Here is a 19,562-nt window from a genome sequence, read left to right as displayed (position 1 = left end):
ATCTCCCTAGCTCCTTAAAACGCTGAAACCATGTTTCACATTTCCAGCTATATTGTACTTAATTACTGCCTCTAGAAAAATATTTATTTTAGCAGGCTCTGGACTCAAGAATTAAAGCATTCAAAAGACAATTTTATATATATACATGGTAAAAGGCCAACAAAGTTTGTACCATTTATAAGCAGACGAGTCTGTTTATAATTGCAATTTATAACACTTAGTTTATATAATTTTCATCCCCCATATTATAGAATATAAGCATTTCCATCATGGTTAACAAATGCTACTTTACTGATTTAGCTAAATCTGCAACAAAAATTTACTAATATTAAGATTAAATGCATAAATAAAAATTAAATCTTGAAAACTGTATACCTAGACAATTTTATTTTCAGTCTAGTTACCAATGTTTCATGTCAATAATACCTGTTTTGGTTGTTAAATAAGAAACCTCCTGTGACTGGTTTAATCTACTTTTAAAAAGTTTTATTCAAGGTAAGTAATTTGTTTTTAAATCTACACATTTACTTATTAGTTAAACTCAAACTTCTATACATCAGTTAAATCTACTCATCGGTTCAACTCAAACTTCTTTTTTTCCCCAATGTTATCCAATAAGGGACCAAGGCATTTATAGGTGACATCTCATTCATGCACACAGGTAAGAACTATGTTGATATGCAGTACAGGAAAAAATTTTACAGTGTTGGAAAGTAACATAAAGAGACAACTATAGATATAAATTTTTCTTTAGCAGAAAAAAAACGTTTATTACAGAAATTTAAGACCTCTTTATATTTTACAGTTTATGTTTTAAAGGAACGCTGGTTGTTTTATCTTAGCCAAATGTTGATCTTGGAACAGTGTAACTGCCTTTGGTTTTGGCTCAATCATTTGACTGCATTGATACATACTTTGTATAATATAGGTAGCTTAAGTCTCTCTTCATTTTTAGTATTATTTAATTTTGATTTTCAAAGCAATCTCATCTATACTTGCTACTTTTCAATAGCATGCCATGAAAATTAGACAGAAGAGTACTTGACTCAGAGGTTGGGGGGTTGGGGGGAGGCAGTAGAGGGGCTGGGGTTTGAAAGAAGGTCAGGAGCATATGAATATTTAAGAAATAATGCAGGTCAGAGAGTATCCAAATGTAAAAGTCACTCAAGGTCAAACTGAAACTGCCTTGGAGTCTCGGAAATCTGGCATTACAAAGAGGCCACTGTCAAAGGGCTATTAGGTCTGCTAATATGGCGGCTCCCACCTTTAAGTGGAGCAGATCAATGATTGATCTGGTGGTACAGGTCAATGACTAGTGTTCAGCCTCTAGGCCTGAGGAATTTACTTGAAATGTATTTATAAAGGGAGAAGAGACAGTATGATTTCTGCAGAAGGGTAATCAAGCCTGATTTATTTAGTGGAATACTTTGAGAGGGTAAATATGTATGTTATAGAGGGAAGCCACGTTTGTGATTTAAAAATGACTGTTTAATTTACCTGTCAAAGATCATTAAATATTAAGTCACTGAGAAGGATCTTGCAAGAAGACACTGACTTAGGAACAGAAAAACTAAAAGAATACTAAGAGTAAAAATAACATTAAAAAAAAGATTAAATTTTAAAAATTGAAGTATAGTTAGTTTACAGTATTATATTATTTTCAGGTGTGCAATGGTGATTCAGTATTTTTATAGATTTTACCCGATTTAAAGTTATTATAAAATATTAGCTATATTCCTTATGCTGTACAATATATCCATGTAGGTTATTTACTTTATACATAGTAGTTTGTACCTCTTAACCCCCTACCTCTATCTTGCCCCTCCCCACTCCTGTCTTCCCACTGGTGGCCACTAGTTTGTTCTCTACATCCATGAGACTGTTTCTGTTTTGTTATATTCATTCGTTTGTTTTATTTTTTAGATTCCACATATAAGTGATAACATGGAGTATCTGTCTTTCTCTGTCTAACAAAAAATAACATTTAAAGTGTACAGAGTGTCTCAGAGATCACTTCTGGAATTGACTGTTTTTCATTATGAAAAATTTCAAAGGTATATATCAAATCCTAGAATATTAAAATCAGAAGGCATCTTTGGAAAGTGACAACTTAGTACAGCAAAGAAATGAAAAATGTCAGCAGTAATTATTTTAAATTGTGGGACCGGATCAATATTTTTTTCTTTCTCTATACTTCTCTACATTTCTCAAATTTTCTCCACTGAATAGATACTGCTTTTCTAATTAAAAAAAAAATGTTATTAGAGAGTCAAGGATAAAAATATATAAATACCAAATAAACTAGATTAATGAAACAACTATATTCTCTGGCAAACACCCCTTGGTGACACAAAGAGGCTAAGAAAAAATTTTAGCACATGTGTTTGTGTCATGTTCAAAGCTGTTGGAGTCCTTTAGTGCAGCGAGGCCCTGACCTAGAGAACTGTTCTCACAACCTTTATTCTGCCGTATGAGTCTTTATCCACATCAGAAATTGACTGAAGAAATGTTAACTAACTAAAAAAAGTAAGCTGCCCCAATGCATTTGTAAATACCTATGACTATCTTATTAATATCTTTTTTCCTTTTTATTACTGGCTACTTCAGAAATCAAAGTTCAAGCTTATTTCAACCAGTGGTCCTTAACCCAGAATCACTTGAGGAACTTGAAAAGAACAGAGACCCTGATTCCCAGATAATTATAATGCGCAACTTGAAAATCTCTGATGTAGACAATACCATTAAAACATGAAGATGACAGGCTGGTCTAAAGATTCCTTTTGGCAGAAGTAACTACAATGTTCTTTCTCAAGGTGTTGAAGTAAGTCAAATGTAATTTGATAACAGTGAATGTTCTTCAGCTTACATACTCCTTGGGAATCTCATTTTACTCAAGTTGGAGAGATGGGATAAGTCTATCTGCAGACAGAAGCAGCAGAACTATTTCAGAATTCCTCTGGGCACCACACTCACCTGACCAAGGGCTGTTAGGATGACTGGGCTTGTAAGAAAAATCTGCACAGGGGAGTGGTCCTGTATGTGGTGGCACTCTCCTTGCACGTGGCATGCAACAGCTGAGGCCAGCTAAATACAGTACTCAGGATCCCACACAATGGGAGTTCGGTCCGCATTAAACAATTTCAATGATCTGCCTGAAATTTGACTCTTTCCAGATTTACTGAATTGGAAATACTAGACCTGCTTTCTCTCCAAATAGATCCTAGAAATAGGCTAGTGATTTCTTTCACTAAATCACCTCTGAAATATCTCTAGCTAGCTAGCTAGCTATCTTATTGAAGTATAGTTGATTTGCAATGTTGTGTTAGTTTCTGCTGTTTAGCAAAGTGATTCAGTTATACATATACATTCTTTTTATGTTCTATTCCATTATGGTTTATCACAGGATATTGAATATAGTTGCCTGTGCTGTACAGTAGGACCTTGTTGCTTATCCATCCTATATATAAGAGTTTGCATCTGCTAACCCTAAACTCCCAATCCATCCCTCTCCCACCCTCCTCCCCCTTGGCAATCACAAGTCTGTTCTCTATGTCTGTGAGTCTGTTTGTTTCGTAGACAGGTTCATTTGTTTCATGAAATATCTGTATTTTAAAACTTAGAAACTGATCATCTCTGTAATTTACACTGAAACAGCACATTCTATCTGGCTTTTGCTACGTAAACTTTATACAACAGCTTTTGAATTAAAGCAGTAAAATATGACTCCCCCCTCCCCCCCGCCAAATACGTAATGCTCTATGAGCACCTTAGAATTTCATGCTCAAGTTCTTAAAAAAAAAAGGACTATCCAGCAATTCTCTTCTGGTTTGAATACTATAAGAATCCTAGGCAGCATTAAGGCACCGCTGCTAATAGCTAACGTATTTTTGTTTTAAGGAATCAGAGCAAGAGAAAGACTAATTAGTACTTGGGGGATGTTTAATAATTTACTTGAAAATGAGTTAAATGCTTTGCTTCCTGCTTTTATTCCTTCTTTGAACTAAACGGTAATACAGGTTTAGTTTCCAATTAATTGCTAAATTATAAAGCTATTATAAAAGGTCCACTATTTTATAATAATAAAAGTGAGAATGTATGAATTGGGGATGACACTATTTTCATAATTAACTTCAGCAATAAATAAGAAAACCTAAGTGGAAATATCTTGGAAATACACTTAGGCAATGCCAATATATTTCTGTTTACAACAAAAACACATATTTTTACTTGAAATTTGTAAGTCCAAATGTTTACAAAAACCACCTAGAAAATGAGATACTTAACTCTAGCCTCTTTCTGAGGTTTGAGGTACGTTGGGCTAGTATGAATACAGAGCATCCTTTGATGTTACTGTTAGAAATATCTTGATTTAAAAACCCATCACCAAAAAACTTATTCAACACAATTCTATGCAACTGCACCACAGTTGGTAGGATCTTGGTAGGAACTTCCCAACTGACACCTGCGGGCTGGGAAAGGGTTCCAGGTGTCTGGAGTTGGGGACCACCTCAGTCCTCGGAGGGCCTAACATGCTCCCAACAGCACGGCCTCAAGTTTCTGTCAAGGTGAGCACATCTACTGTCACTTTTCTATGTGGGCCATATAGGAAAAAGGTTAGAAAGCACTAAGATAGTGTTTTATGTTTCAAAAACACCCCAGACATCTCTTCTTTCTTTGGCGTTCCTTGTCATTATTTATCTCAGTAGTTCTCAAACCTGACTGAGGAGAAAAAATAAATCACCTGTGGAGTTTTCAAAACAGGCAGGGTTGAGTGGGCTCTGGCAATTCTCACTGGGGGCTGGGGGGCAGACAGCCTTGAGAATTGTACTTTGTTTTTGTCTTTCTATATTGCATGTAGACTAAAATAGTCTTGTCTTTGTATGAAATACAGCATTAAGAGACTTAACCCCTTTAAAAAAGCAACTGAATCTCCTTATTAATAATATTAGTGGACTCAGCAGAATCACAGGGTGGGGGGCCGGGGTATCATTACGAATCCAATTTCCAGTTGCCAGTTGTTCTATTATCCTAGCAACTTCTAATATCCGTTTCAAGGTCTCTATCTCTACAGAAATTGGACCAGCTAGGAATGCAGAAGGAACAGGATATTGTAAGTCATGAGATAAATGCTCCAGAATAATTTTTAGGGGGAGGGGCGGGAAGGAGAAAGACTAGCAGTGAGCAAAGCCAGGACAATCATTCATATAATTTATCCTTGGGAAGATTAATTTCCCAACCGTCCTTTAGGTATAAGAAGTGGTTAAGTAGTGGCTTAATTGCCATTTATTTGTTTGGCCGCGCGGCATGCGGGATCCTAGTTCCCCGACCAGGGATCAAACCCGAGCCTCCTGCAGTGGAAGCGCAGAGTCCTAACCACTGGACCGCCAGGGAAGTCCCTTAACTGCTCTTTGAAAAGTTTACATAATGATTCATCTAGAATAGCACTGTCCAATAGAACTTCCTATGATGATGGAAATGTTCTCCATTAGTGTCGTCCAACATGCCACACCAATGACTCCTCAGCCCCTGAAATGTGGCCAGTGTGACGGAGAAAATGAATCTTATTTTTATAAAAGTGTAACTAACTTAAGTAGCCACATATGGCTAGTGGCTATTATACTGGATTGTAAGTCTAGAAATTCTAGGCCAGTAAAGTTAAGTATAATTTCCCCCTAGATTTGGATCTCATTCCCGTAAGGGAAAACATCTGCTCAAGCTCTGTCTAGTAAACGAGATTCCTCGAGTCTGAATTCTGCGAGTCTGAGCTTCCTCCCTCTTTTGGGGGCGGGGGCAAGAAGTCTGGATGATTTCTATCCACCCTACAGAGCTTTTGTCCTTCACTGATAACCCATTTCTGTGCTGTCATTTTCCATTTAAATGGAAAATGGATTTTTCCTGAGTTCTTAAAGACATCTTAGAAAAAGAATTTTTAAGTTGGGAATCTGTCTTAACAATAGCCAAAAACCCTGATAGCCTCATCACTGAAGAATCCATCTCTCAAGAATGTCCTCCTGTGTCTAGATCAATAAACTTTTAAGATGTGTGGCAAAAATAAAAGGCTGAAGAATTTGACATGCCCAGGGTGAAGCTGAGGAATGCAGGGGCCTTTGTAAACAGGCCATTTGGATAATGACAATGTAAATGCCTTCCACTCTCACTCCAGGCACTTCTGAAAGTCCGAGAACCTGAGATTGAAGGGTATGACTACCTATAGAAACCAGGCATTGTTTAACAGGAAGCAGGAAAATCTGAAGTGACTTTTTAAATAGAAGAATGTAAATAAGTCTCTTTATAGCCGATGGGGCAAAGTATGGAGGTCTATTTCTTTGGCAATTTTAAAGCAATCAGAACAAGCTCTTCTATGCTATATATGGTTTCTAAAGGTAAAACTTTGGGAAAGTATTACTATTATATGTATTCAGAAAAATCAATGGTACTTTAAATGATGTAGCTGGACCATACAACATATCCTCTTTTTCTTCAAGGGAGAAAGACGGATTAAAAACAAAGAAAGAAAAAGAAAAAACAAATTGCGACACTAACACAGAAGTCAAATGTATCTGACATTTCCTTAAAAGAAAAGAAGGAAAAAAAAAAAGAGCATTTCTAGACTGACTGATGCTGTAAGTACTGGCTTCAGGAATAAGGTCCATTTATTGAGAAATATGAAAATACCCCTAAATCCAGCAGAACAAAAGGAGGGTAATCTCTACACACAAACTTATTTAAATTGCTGAATTTTTTAAGCCACCATTTTGAGGTATATACCTGTGGTATATTTTGAAGTAAACTTTTAAGGTCTAGGCTAATGTCTTTCCAAATAATTTACATATATAATTTATTTACCGTGAGTTTCATCCTTTTTCACCTACGAGTCTCAAGAATTTTTTAAAAAATTAAAATCCTTTTGGCTACGGGATACATTTTATAGATCTGGTGTTTACTTCAGTGGCTTAAATCTGTTTTCCTTGATTAATGACTGTTTTTTTTTTTTAAACAATTGCTCCTTTAACTTTAAGTAATGTATTATCTGATGCTACCATCTTTATTCCTGGCATCCACAGGCAACTGAAAATATTAAAAAAGCTCAAAATCCATTTTGTACAAATGCTTTGTTGTGGAAATAAATAAATATTGTGTTTGAAACGGTCATATATTTCTCTTCTTTGCAAGCATTTTGTAAAACGATACCATAAAACAATACTATTTTAAAGGGACAAGACATTCCCAAAGTGAAAACCTTACATCTCTGTTAGCTAAAAAAAAGTATTTGTTCTGGCCAATGGGTAAATCTACTAGAAAAATATATTTGAGCTTTAAATCAAAAGTAAAATATCTTCTAGGTACAGGATCTGGGTTTTATTAATAGCAATTGTATTCTTACTGAGTTAAAATTGGCACTGAGTAGCAGAATTCGTACCATTAATTCAAAGATTTATCAGCTTATGTTTTAACTACATAATCACATCCTTAGGTTGATCCCAGAAATGACTTTGGCATTTATGCTCAACTTTATTTCCTTCCTGAGCTTTGAAAATCATTTACAATTCTACTTTGCAAGCTCTAACATCCTGCCTGACACTGAGCTCCATAAATCTCAGCTGAATGAACTTTCTGAAAAAATACATTAAAATAAGACAGAAGCAAACAAAAGCCGCAATAATTGGCTTATAAAAATATCTGCTTTTGTAAATAAACTGTGGAACTGTGTAAGTATTATGCATTTTAGGAGGGGTGGGGAAATTTTGTTTTCATTTTCCTATCTTGTTAGATAGAAGAATAGCCAGTTACATAACCAAGAGCTGATATTCTTCAGGTAACAAAGATCAGCAACCTGAAATAGAACTATTCTATAAGTACAAGAACAACTCCTGATTTTGAAGGAAGAATAGATTTTTAAAAAAAAAAAAGAAAGAAAATTCATTAATACAAGGTATTCATCCTAGCTTTGTGATTTTGGACAAGTCGTTCAACGTGACTGGGGATAAAAGTAACTGGCCACATGCTGCAGAGGCAAGTATTAGAAGCAGATGGGACACGGTATATAATAGCACTTTGAAAACTGTGAAGTGATACTTAAGCTATTAGGATGGACAGACGTTGGGCAGGTGCACATTGTAGAGAATGGGGGTGCTTCTGTAGTATCTGAGAAACGATGAGGTGCTGGCTGGAGAAAAGGGTTTATGGGGGAGGAAGTGTTTCACAGGTTGGTAGGGGGTGGTGGTGATGAAATGAGGGCTTGAGTGACAAACGAAAAAGAGACTTTATTTTGTAGGCAACCAGGAGTTTTAAGTTTCCTGAGTTAGTTGAAAGACAATGTGGCAGGCGCTTTGAGTACTGCCAGGATTTGTTGACTAAATGGTAACAAGGAGCTAGTACGTGGAAGGTGTTTTGGTGGCTTCTATGATCCTGACTAAACACCATGCAGATATTATGTATCAGCTAAAGTAAAATCTGTTCGGATGGTTCTATAGAATTCCATGATTTTCCTGTTTTCAGTAAAAGTGTTTTTTGAAAGTACTTTTAACTCCAGTTTCAAGGTATTGTTAGCTTTAACATGAGTTGGTGTTGGGCACATGAAATATTAGGAGAACGTAATACAACTCCAGGAGGCTGGATGACTTGATTCTGCCATTTTCATAAATTTGTAGACTCTCCACACTCAGAGTGGTGGAACAGCAGGCAGGGTACCAAGGACCATCACATTGGGGGTCCTTCCAGGTAGCCTGCCGGTTGTTTTTCTTTTCATCCACCAGGCTGTGAGAGGCTGTCCGAGCCACAGCTGGAGGAGACTTTCCTCTTTTCCCACTTTATGTTCTAGGTCTAAGCAAACAGCTAAAGAAAGGTCCTAATCCTTCTCAAAGTCCATCAATCTCTCCCCCAAGGATGATGTGTTCAATAAATATCTGTTACATCAATGGGGTTAAAGGTGACCAATATTTTGAACCACTTCTGCTTTCAGTTTTTTGGTCAGGGAATTGAGGGATCAGATAACAACCTTAATTTTGGACACGCTGGAGATGTACTGAAGGCAGAACTTCCAAATGGAGATCTCCGTGAGCAACTATAACTACGTAACAGAAACTGCAGAGAGAGGTGTTTTAGATGTCTTTTGTGCCCCTCTCCACATCTTCGGTTTCAGGTCTTCCTGGGTGTATGGGAACCCACTGGGTGCTCATGTATGCATAACCTCAGTGTGCTAGAGAGTTAGTCTCAAGGGACAACCCTTGGTCAGTGGAAGACGGGAGTGAGTACTCTTCTCTAGTTCAGCTGGGTTTCTATTTGTTTGTCCACAAGTATCAGATGAGGCCCCAGTTGCCTATGGCAGTTGATAGTATATAGTCTCACTCTCTGTACTCCTGTACCTTGGAATCACTTCCTAAAGTAAACTTCCTGCAAACAAGCCCACATCAAGGAAGCCCACATCACAGGCTCTGCTTTCTGGGAGAAACCCAGGGGCTAGAGATGAAAAGTAACGAAGAGACAACTAGTAAAATAATGAGTAGATGAATGTTCAGATGAGAGAACACCAAGAAACAGGGCACTTCCCCAGTTAGGGTTGAGAGGGGTGAAAACAGTTATCAAGAAGGGCCAGGTGAATCACTGGTAAGAAACAGGAGAACCATGATAATAATGGGCAAGCATCCGATACGGCGAGAGATCAGAGTATTGACACATGTGTATTAAATCTTTCCACTTTTTAAATTCTAATCTACCCACTGCCCATTTATTTATATTCTGCCATTATGATGTCATGTCCTGATTAAGAATTTTCTCAGTGTCATCTCCCTCTCCCACTTCTATGATCAAATATGCAGAGGCAGGGAGAGACAGAAAGAGAAAAAAGGAGGAATGGTGTGTGTGTGTGAGAGAGAGAGAGAGAGAGAGAGAGAGAGGAATGCTCTGAATAGCACGGCAAAAGAAAATACAGATATTCTACACTAGGTAACTAGTTTGGGTTAGTAAGTGTTAAATAATATTCTTTCAGTTTTCCAGTTTCCTTAGTTTGCTTTTTTTCAAATGCCTTTTCTATATCCCCTAGAAACATTACCTCCTGTAGCTCTCAGTCATCCCTAAAAATAGAAGCTCTAGGACCCCTTCAAATATTAGAGAAAATGGGATCTTGCTTAATAGCTCAATAGAATGAGGTTGCTGAATGGACAACAATGAAAGCCATCAAGAATCTTTTCAATCATCTTGTTAGCATTTCTTCCCTTATAGGGAAGCTGTCTTTCATGAACACAAAGAACAAAAGGCAAGAAAGTACTGAGATTTTTACCTTGAATGGTTTCAGTACCAATTACATACACCCAGTTAACTGTTCCTTTTTGCATTTCCCTTGGCATAAGTATGTTTAAAAGTGGTCAGAGTTCCTGTTTTTACATTGTGGTTTCTTGAAAGGATACAGAAAGCATGCTGATGAGCAATGTCCACAGCAACCAGTAATATTAATAGAATATCAGACTTCTTCCAAAAGTCACTAGTAGTTTTAGCGCACAGCTCATAAAATATTAATCTTTATAAAAGAATTACATTATAAAACCTGAATGCTACTACAAAACTTTTGCAAATCAGAAACTTCAGCTTACTCTTGAAGATGTTTTAGAGGTTAGTATGATCAAAAATGACTCTCATCCTCCTCACAAGCGTTTGCTCATACTATAAAAAAATGTGCTGATAAAAGAAGGATTGAGTTATTGACTTGCTAACCTTCAACATTTTCATGCAAGAAGAACACCACAGGTATGCTTGAGCTGTATTTTTCCTTTCTTGTACTATGGCAAACTGGTTTGTTATGAGAAACTTCCAGCTTTTCCATGAAAATTTGAGGATAAGGTCTTTTAGCCATCTGGTGTTAAAGAATATAACCATTTGATGCTAAATTCAGAAATGACTTAGGTATGTTCCATGCTGAGGGGGGCGGGGAAGACAGCTCCAGCTGGGTAGGGGCAAATGAATTTCATAAAATTACCGTAGCAGAGTCATATTCTTTTCACAAAGAACTTTTGGCAATCCCCAACACAGGTGTGACTGACTGAGGGATGTCCCTTCCTTTCCCGTTCTCATGCAGCTGTTTCTGATGCAGTTAACTACAGTGACGCTTGAAGGGACAGGGGTAAAGGCAGAATGTCATAATTTTAAGGGCCATTTGTGAAAGCACATTCGATGTTACCATTTTATGTTTAAAAAATGAAAAAATGTCTGCTGCAGTACCAGCACAAGCAAAGCTCACAAGTGTAGGAGTCAAACTCCATTTATTGTATCAGGTTTTCTGTAACGGGGAGGCTGGCTACTGGACTGTTTAATCATACTGGTGGCTGGGGGGAGGAGGGGGGGGAGGAGGGAGGAGGAGGGGGGGAGGAGGGGGGAGGAGGAGGAGGAGGAGGGGGGAGGAGGAGGAGGAGGAGGAGGAGGGGGGAGGAGGAGGAGGAGGAGGAGGAGGAGGAGGGAGGGAGGAGGAGGGAAGAGGGAGAGGAGGGCTGGCATATGCTCAAGATTACCCACCAGGGGGCAGCGTGCTTGCAAAAGGCCTGTGAAGGGCTGCTGCAAGTCTCTAGATCCTTCTGTCCATCCCTACCTACATATTTCTTCATCTCAGTTCTTAAGCATCTCATTTTCTCTTACCATGGCCTACATGGAAAGCTGGCAGAAATTCCCTCATAACTGCTCTTCAATCACTAACAGAAAGAGAAAGAAAAAGCAAGTGAGGAAGAAAGAAACAAATGGAGGGAAGAAGATGGATGAAGGGATGGGAACATGGCCTAATCTCCCCAATCCTATTAATCCTCCCTTTACGACTGATCGAAGAAGCTCCAGCCCCTGCTCCACCTCTTCATCCACAGAGGCCTTGCCTAGTTCCCTCTCCTCAGCTCCTGCTCTAGTTTCTAGGATCCCAGCTTCTTTCCTTTGCTCAATACAACCAGTCCTGGTCCAGATTACAGGAGCCGAGAACTAGACACCGGAGGAAATCCTCGTAAGGGACAAGAGTAAGAAAATGAAGTCCCTGCTCGCCATGTTAGACCTGCTGAAGTGGATATATATGCCCCAGCTGAACAGCAGGCGGTTGATAACAGTCAGCTTCTATGGGGACCTGTTATGCCGGCTTCAAACAGATGATTTGCACGTGGCTCCACGAAATATTAGGAACTCCTAGTCATCAAATACATGTTCAGCAGGGTCATATAGCTCTAAAACTCATACTCAATCTGCCCTGTTCTGAGAAAACAAGAAAATATATCAAGATAGTCTCTTTTCCCTCACCATCAAAGAACGGCAAGAGGACACTCCATTCTTCAGGAGGAGATGCCCTTACAACTGCTGATAATCTCGAATTTACTCCAACTTCCTGGCAAGTACAGGGTCACTGCAAGATTGCACTTATGGCCTTTACCCCCTCTCCTATATTCTGGTAGTAGAGGAATGAACGAGGGAAGAGACAATGTCACATCCATTCCAGAGGTATACTGCAGGATGAAATTTCCAAGTTTCACTTAAACGTTACCCAAAAGCTTCTCTAACGTTCAGTGATGACTAAGCTAAATGAGAAGAAAATGAGTTACTGATATATTATGTATTTATTCATTTTCGAAATAGAACCTGGATGAGGTTCATAAAGTACCCAGTTAGGATTATTTTATTTTCACAGATTATACTTTGGGGTTTTATCTTAAAATTCATAAAAATGACAAACCTAGGCTCATCTTAAGAAATGTAGACGTTGAATAGTCTACTAACTGGGTAAAAACATAAACAAACTGTAATAGCGTACTTCAGAGTAAAACAAAAAGCAGAAGAAAATTCTACCATATAATTAGTATAGCTTTTGTTATTTTTAAAAACACTTCAGTACATGACTTGTCCTCATGATGGTGATATGGCACCAGAAGTCAAGAGTTTTCGATTGACTGTATAATATATAAATCTTCAGCATTTCAGACAAGGCATTTTTATTTTTTATTTGTTATAATATCAGAGATGAATTTACCTCTGAAGTAACTCAGAGACTACCCTTTGGTTCTATTGTTCATGAATAGTGATAGGGATTAAGAGAATTTAAATCCATTAAAAATTGGCCTTAGGTTATTCTGATGATTTATTTGAGCAAGCAGAATAAGTGTTGAAAGAGTATCAATTAGTACATGTTCTCTTGGTATGATATACAGTCTATAAAATGTGACCAGAGCCTCTGACTTTCAGGTTTTAAAATCTACTTTCAAATTTATAATTACATAAAACTCGCGAATCAGTTTATAAACCCAGGAAACCAATAATGCCCATAAAAATACACCTGGTCACCTAGAATCGGCTACTGGCAGTAACAAGATTAAAAGCTGGAAATGTTTGAGCTGAGTGAAAAATTTCATTAAAATTCAAAATTACCAAGAATTCTTTCTACATAACTTAATAACCTTACTACTGATGTAAAATACAGGACAGTTCAAAGGTAAATATTTCATTTATATTAAATGCAATTATTTGAAACCATAAAATTTTTCGATTTATTTAAAGAGAGATTTTTCTTTAGGAAACCTTAAGGATGTACACATTTAGGCATATCTGAGTTTCTGCGCAAAGCCCTCACCATGTTTTTTATGCACTGTCTATTATCTAAAAATGTCCAATTTTTGCCATCAGAAATAGTCTTATTTCAATGCAAATCATCATTTAAACAATCAAATTCTACAATTCTTCTCATTATCACAAAATTTTTAAAGTGGAATAATATAACTATTTTGGGATCTAATATAAGAAAAAGGTGAGTTACTGGAAAAGCTCTGCTGACATGTTGACAGAACAGAGAGGATCGATACAAAGTTGAGATTTTTATTTTAATTAATTAATTAATTAATTAAAAGACAACACACGTTTATTCTCTTATACTTCTGGAGACTAGAAGTCTGAAATCATCTCAATGGGCCAAAACCAAAGTGTGGGCAGGGCCATGTTCCCTTCAGAGGCTCTAGGGGAGATCCCATTTCCTTGCCTTTTCCACCTTCTAGAGAGGCACTCCTTAGCGCGTCGCCTAAAAGTTGAGATTGTAGAAGTCACCTTGCCAAGGGAGCAAAGGACGGGCACAGAAGCCTCAACTGGATCTGGGCCACTAAGGCCAAGGGAGGAAACAGCTCAATCCGGGAAAGGGAGGTGAGGAGAGGCATCACAGCAAATGGTGGTCTTTTCGACATATTTACCTGTCCTTTCCCAAGAGCTGCTCAAGTTCTATGTGTCTGCAATGCCAGTTTTGATTTGTTGAGGTGAGCAGTAAATTAACAATAAATGAATAAACCACTAAGTTTATTTCCAGAGATTCTAGATAACCTCAGAGTCACATTCATATCGTTGTTTTTAACCCTAATTTTTGTAATATCCCATTGTTTGTCAGAAGGATCTCTAGCTTTATAGACAGAGGTGCTTTTAAGAAAGTTATTCCCCATGTACCTTAGAAGCCTTCTGGCAGTGTGGAATTTTGAGGGAAGGCTTATCTTACTATTTTGTTGGCAAACATGTCTTTATTAGATTGTATAATGTACACTGTGGTTAAGTTTAATAGCACCAGTCTCTGAAGTGAAGACTAGACTTTGGATTCATGAAATGCAGATTTCTAAAGCATTCCAATAGGCAAAACTATGATGAAAACATTTTGTGGGAAAATAAATGACAAATTAACAAAAGCATATTTCTTTTAAAAATTAAAAGAAAAATGATTGAACATCTTTTCAAGGGTTATCCTAATGCAAAATCCCTCTTTAAATAGAACTAATTTAAAGCAGTACATTATTATTTTGTTTCAAACAGGGCAGATATAAATATGTAAATACTGTCTTATAGCATTTTCCGCAATGACCTCTTTCATTTGATAAAATATTCAAGTTTGAACGTTTTGAAAACAAGCTAAAGCAAATTCTACCTTAATTTATATGCACAAAGAAAGCATTCACTAGAAGAAATTTTATGTTTAAGAACACATAAAACATCCTCATCAAATTAAAATTAAATATTAACAGGGAAGTTCATAAACGCCAACATTTAGGAGCGTCAGTGAGTCAACTTCCACTCACTTTTCAACATTTACCCTAACCAACCATGCTCACTGCCACTGAGAGAACGCGAACAACTGCAGGCCACTGTAACACTGACCTCAGCAAACACCAAACACTGGGGGTAGGTGGCAAACAATTACAAAATACCTTCCTCGCACATTTCACCCATCGTTAACCTCCCCTTTGGGAATACAGACAGCACCACACCCACCTCCTCCTGGCCTTCAACAAGGCATTCACAGCTGGGTGCCTGTTTCTTTAATTAGGTCACCTCCAAGCTGGTACAAGCCAATAAGTACAAGTATTCTTGGGATAAGAAAAAAGAAATCTAGAGAATCCAGGCTCTCGATTTCCGGAGACCCGGCATTTGTTATCCCACCTCATCTCCACAACTGCCCTTTCTAACCTGCTTATTCTGGTATTCCTGAATTCCCCTGGTGAGGGGTCTCTTAGTCTGCCACTTGTAAAAGTCACACTATTAACGCAAAATGACTGAAATATCTGAGTAGTCCGAAAATTGTACTACATTGAAAACATTCAAACATAAGGTATGATAAGTAAGAAAAATTCTTCAAGGCCCACCTGATGATCCAAATACATGGTGTTCCTTTGAAGGTGATGTGAAAGGATTTCATTCTAGTAGGCATCAATCAAGGTACAAAGGGACAGAGAAAGAGGGTGCGGAATTTATGAAAAGGTCAATTTTGAAACAGGGAAAACAGGTACTTTGTCACAACCTATATTATACCACAGCACACAACGACTTCCACACACATGCTCCCCTGTAAACGGCACAGATGATGCATACAATGATTATAAATTACACTTAGTTTTGTAAGAAATTAAGTAGACATGCATATAAGCTGAAACATTAAGCAGAAAAATCCTTCAAATGGTTTTAGCAGGCTCAAGGTTAGAAGCTTTACATGTTAATTCTTTTCTGCAATATGGTACTACTTCTTTGGATGTTTCTCATATAACCAGAGGCTATTCAACCCTTTGAGAAATGTTTACGTGTGTTCATTTTAAAAATCAAGAACACACGAAATGAATCTTTGACATTTAAAAGGCAGTACTATTAAAACGCTAATCACTTCTCAACTTAATACTTTATGCGAAACGACGGGACTCTTCAATATCTGTTTTACCGGAGGTGGAAGTTAGTGTTTGAGGAATGACAATAGTATTCGGAAGTCTGCATGCATTTCCTCCCTCGCAACCAAAAGTTGGTGGGTGAGTGGGTGGGTGGAAGGCTACGAAGAAACGCAGCCGACCCACGTTTTCCTTTCATAACGTATAAGCAAGGGAATTCTCAAAGGGTCAAAAGGAGATCGCGATGTCGGCGCCGCAGTGGTGGGATGGGCTCATGCTCACGGGAATGACGCTGATCAAACCGATTAATAATGAATGGCTCAGCGTGAGTGACAAGAGCAGACACACAGACACATGTCTCCATAGCTGACCTTTGGGCTGTGCGCCTCGAGCTTTAGCTGCATGAGCTGTGCTAACGTGTGCTCCCGGATACTACTCAGCTCCGCTTGCTGCCGTCTCAGCTTTATAAGCAGCAGCGTAAGCTCCTCTGGCTGAAGGAGTACAATTTAAGAATCCAAACAGTGGAAAACAGATTAATTGTGGTCTTAAGTGACAGATATTAAACCAAGATTTCTTGGCAAGTTTCCTCTTATGGTTGACATCAAACATAGTGCCTAGGCACTATGATGATAGGTCATACATAAATGCATAGATATCTAGAGAAATAGAAGGAACAGTATTACTTGGTAAGATACAGCAAAACAACAGTCTATTAAGGCATTTTCTCAGAACTCATGAGAGAATATTTAAATCTTAAGTATAAAAAAGTGCAATGCCAAAAAAAAGAAAAACACCATTATAAAGGTTTGTACATGAGAGCTATTATTAAAATATATTTTAACGAGATGTTTAAAAATGACACCTAAGACTTTTATAGCAATAGAACAATACCTGCATGCCCAACACTCTATCTTAGAGAACAGAAGGTAAACAAAAAGAATTAAAATTCATGTAAAACTTGGATGACATCTTCACATCATTAAACTCAGTCAGTACCTGAGATCTATTAACTGCTTCCCAGTTATATTTTTAAATGCCACTGTTAGTGTTTTCACAGGATATTTTATATTGACCAAAAGACCAGTTTTTATTTTTAAGGAAGAAAAAAATGTATTTACTACACACAGAACGTTTCCATGTGCGCATAAACCCTCCTTCCGCCCTTGGCGGAGAACAGAGAACCTTTTGGTTCCTGATTGGTTACTCTGATCTCTGAGGGGAATAAACTTTCAAAGGTAGATACAATTCCTTAACAGGCCAATGCGATATATTTTTTTTCGTTAGAAATGCAGTAAAGTATGGTCATTGGCAGTCTTACAGGCCATAAAATATCATTCGCTGTTTGACTGAGCTTTGTTATGATTAAAAACTGCACAGAGACCACAGGGAGACTCTGCTCACTTAAGAGCTACAGCTGTGCTCTTAAAACTTCCGAGCCAAAAAGCATTCCCGAGATTGACTTGTTTTGCCTACAGCACAGCATTACACTTAGCTCTCTTCTGTTCTGTTCATTTGCTGTTGCCCTTTATTTTCCATAAAAAAAAAATTTTTTTTTAGGGTCACAAATCATTTTTTAGAAAATGGAAGAATACTTGATTTACAATATTATGTTAGTTGCAGGTATACGGCAAAGTGATTCAGTTACATATATATATATATATATATATATTTTAGATTATTTTCCATTATAGGTTATTACAAGATATGGAATACAGTCTCCTGTGCTATACAGTAAATCCTTGTTACTTATCTGTTTTATGTACAGTAGTCTGTATCTGTTACAAATCAATTTTGACTGTTACTTGAAGTTACATTAAAGGCTATTGCCTTCAAGAGGAAAAAATGTCAGAAGTAAACCACAGTTACTATTGGATTCTCTTGAGTATCCACACAGACGAGACAATAGCTTCTTAACAGTCAAAGAATGTGTGTGCACGTGTGACTTAAAGAAGAAATTTCTTAACAGGAAAAGAAGAGATGGTTTTGCTCTGAGGCCAACCACATCTTGTGACCTCATGACTGTGAGACAGTCCACATCTTATGTCGTCATATCAAGCTCTAGAGGTCTTGCCAGAGAGAAAGGAGAGTGGGGTAAGGGATTAGTCTAAGAACCAGAGGGATATTTGACAGAAATACTAAAAGAAGAAACCTTAAGACTCTGGTTTATTACTTACGGAGTTAAAGAGATTTTCAAAACCATGAAAGATTACAATAAGTTTGCTAGATGTTTAAATTTGAGGCAAAATAAAAAGAGGCACAATTGATTCCTCCAAAAGGAGGAGGTGGTAAATAAATTTTGTCCTAAATGGCCACTAGAGGGAGCAAGGTAGAAGAGAAAATTTCATAATATGATACTTAGCATTATCTTATGATTAAGGTCTGTTTGCCAGATCAACAATCTAATGTTTAACATTTCCAACAGTTAAACATTTTTAGTTATAGTCAAGCAATATCTATCGCCTTTAATAAGTAAACCACAAGTAGTTTAAAGCCAAGAAATCTGTCTTATATCTAAGCATGTAAGAGATGAAATAAAACAATGTTTGAAAAATACATAGAAGATAAACTTGTTTTGATTACTGCAGGAAGAGGATTTTAAATAATGAACAACTATATATATGGTCCTCAAATCATATCTTCAAAGAAATTAAGACTACCTACTAATATGAAAGCATAGTTCCCCTGATAAAAGAATGCCATTAAAATCAAATGAAGTGATGAAAAATCACCTTTTCTCTTCAATTTGAAGAGTAATAGTGTCCTGGTAACATAACTCCTTTCCAATGTGAACAGGAATAACACTATGAAATGGTAAAGGTAAGTACTTGCTTGAACTTAGTATTTCTAACAGTCTCTCTTTCTCTGCATAAATATGTAAATCAGTTTCTTTTCTGCTCTAAGGTAGTTAATCTATATAAAAATCCACAGGAGAAACTTGACAGGCCTGTGGTTTGACTATAGACACAGAGTTGCTTGCTGGATTTGTTTCCCTAAGGAACTACTCCAACTTCCGTTTTAAGGAAGAGGAAATTAACATTCAATGAAGTAAAGAAACCCTCCCAGGTTATAAAGATTCTGGAAAACAGAATCTTATATTTAGGCAGTCAGACATTCAGGGAAAGGTATCAGGAAGACACTGAAATGGCGACATGATTCCAAATTCTACTGATGAGCATCTCTTCCAAAAAACTAGTGATGGTTTTTCTCTGGGAGGCACCTCTCTGAAAACTCAAACTTAAAAGCTATGTCAGATATGTGCTATCATGTGTAGCACACAAATAAAACATGATATGGTAAATAAAGATATTGTACTCACCGTTTTGCCTTGGAGGCTCTGGGGGCTAACAGACTGTAAGGTTAGGCCAGCTGGCATTGACCTCCTGTCAGGCACATACATGTGCTAGGAAGATAAAAGGCACAGTATAAATTCTG

The 19,562-nt window shown here is 37.4% G+C and overlaps 1 protein-coding gene across 5 annotated transcripts in view; it reads right to left on the bottom strand.

The window, feature by feature from the left end:
- Window positions 1-19,562, bottom strand: part of PLEKHA5 (pleckstrin homology domain containing A5) — a 241,684-nt gene that overhangs the window by 41,239 nt on the left and 180,883 nt on the right. For 3 of the 5 annotated variants that reach the window (XM_068559798.1, XM_068559796.1, XM_068559800.1), the window contains 3 exons: window positions 19,447-19,530; window positions 16,502-16,621; window positions 15,621-15,674 (listed from right to left, as the gene is read on the bottom strand). In XM_068559798.1, the coding sequence (XP_068415899.1) occupies window positions 15,621-15,674; window positions 16,502-16,621; window positions 19,447-19,530 (258 nt within the window). The remainder of the gene's footprint in view (window positions 1-15,620; window positions 15,675-16,501; window positions 16,622-19,446; window positions 19,531-19,562) is intronic. The other 2 variants (XM_068559801.1, XM_068559799.1) reach the window with 1 other exon arrangement.

The sequence above is a fragment of the Eschrichtius robustus genome, chromosome 13 (assembly GCF_028021215.1).
Source record: "Eschrichtius robustus isolate mEscRob2 chromosome 13, mEscRob2.pri, whole genome shotgun sequence".
Classification (NCBI taxonomy): Eukaryota; Metazoa; Chordata; class Mammalia; order Artiodactyla; family Eschrichtiidae; genus Eschrichtius; species Eschrichtius robustus.
Note: the sequence above shows the minus strand (reverse complement) of the source record. Positions and strands in the feature narration are given on the sequence as shown.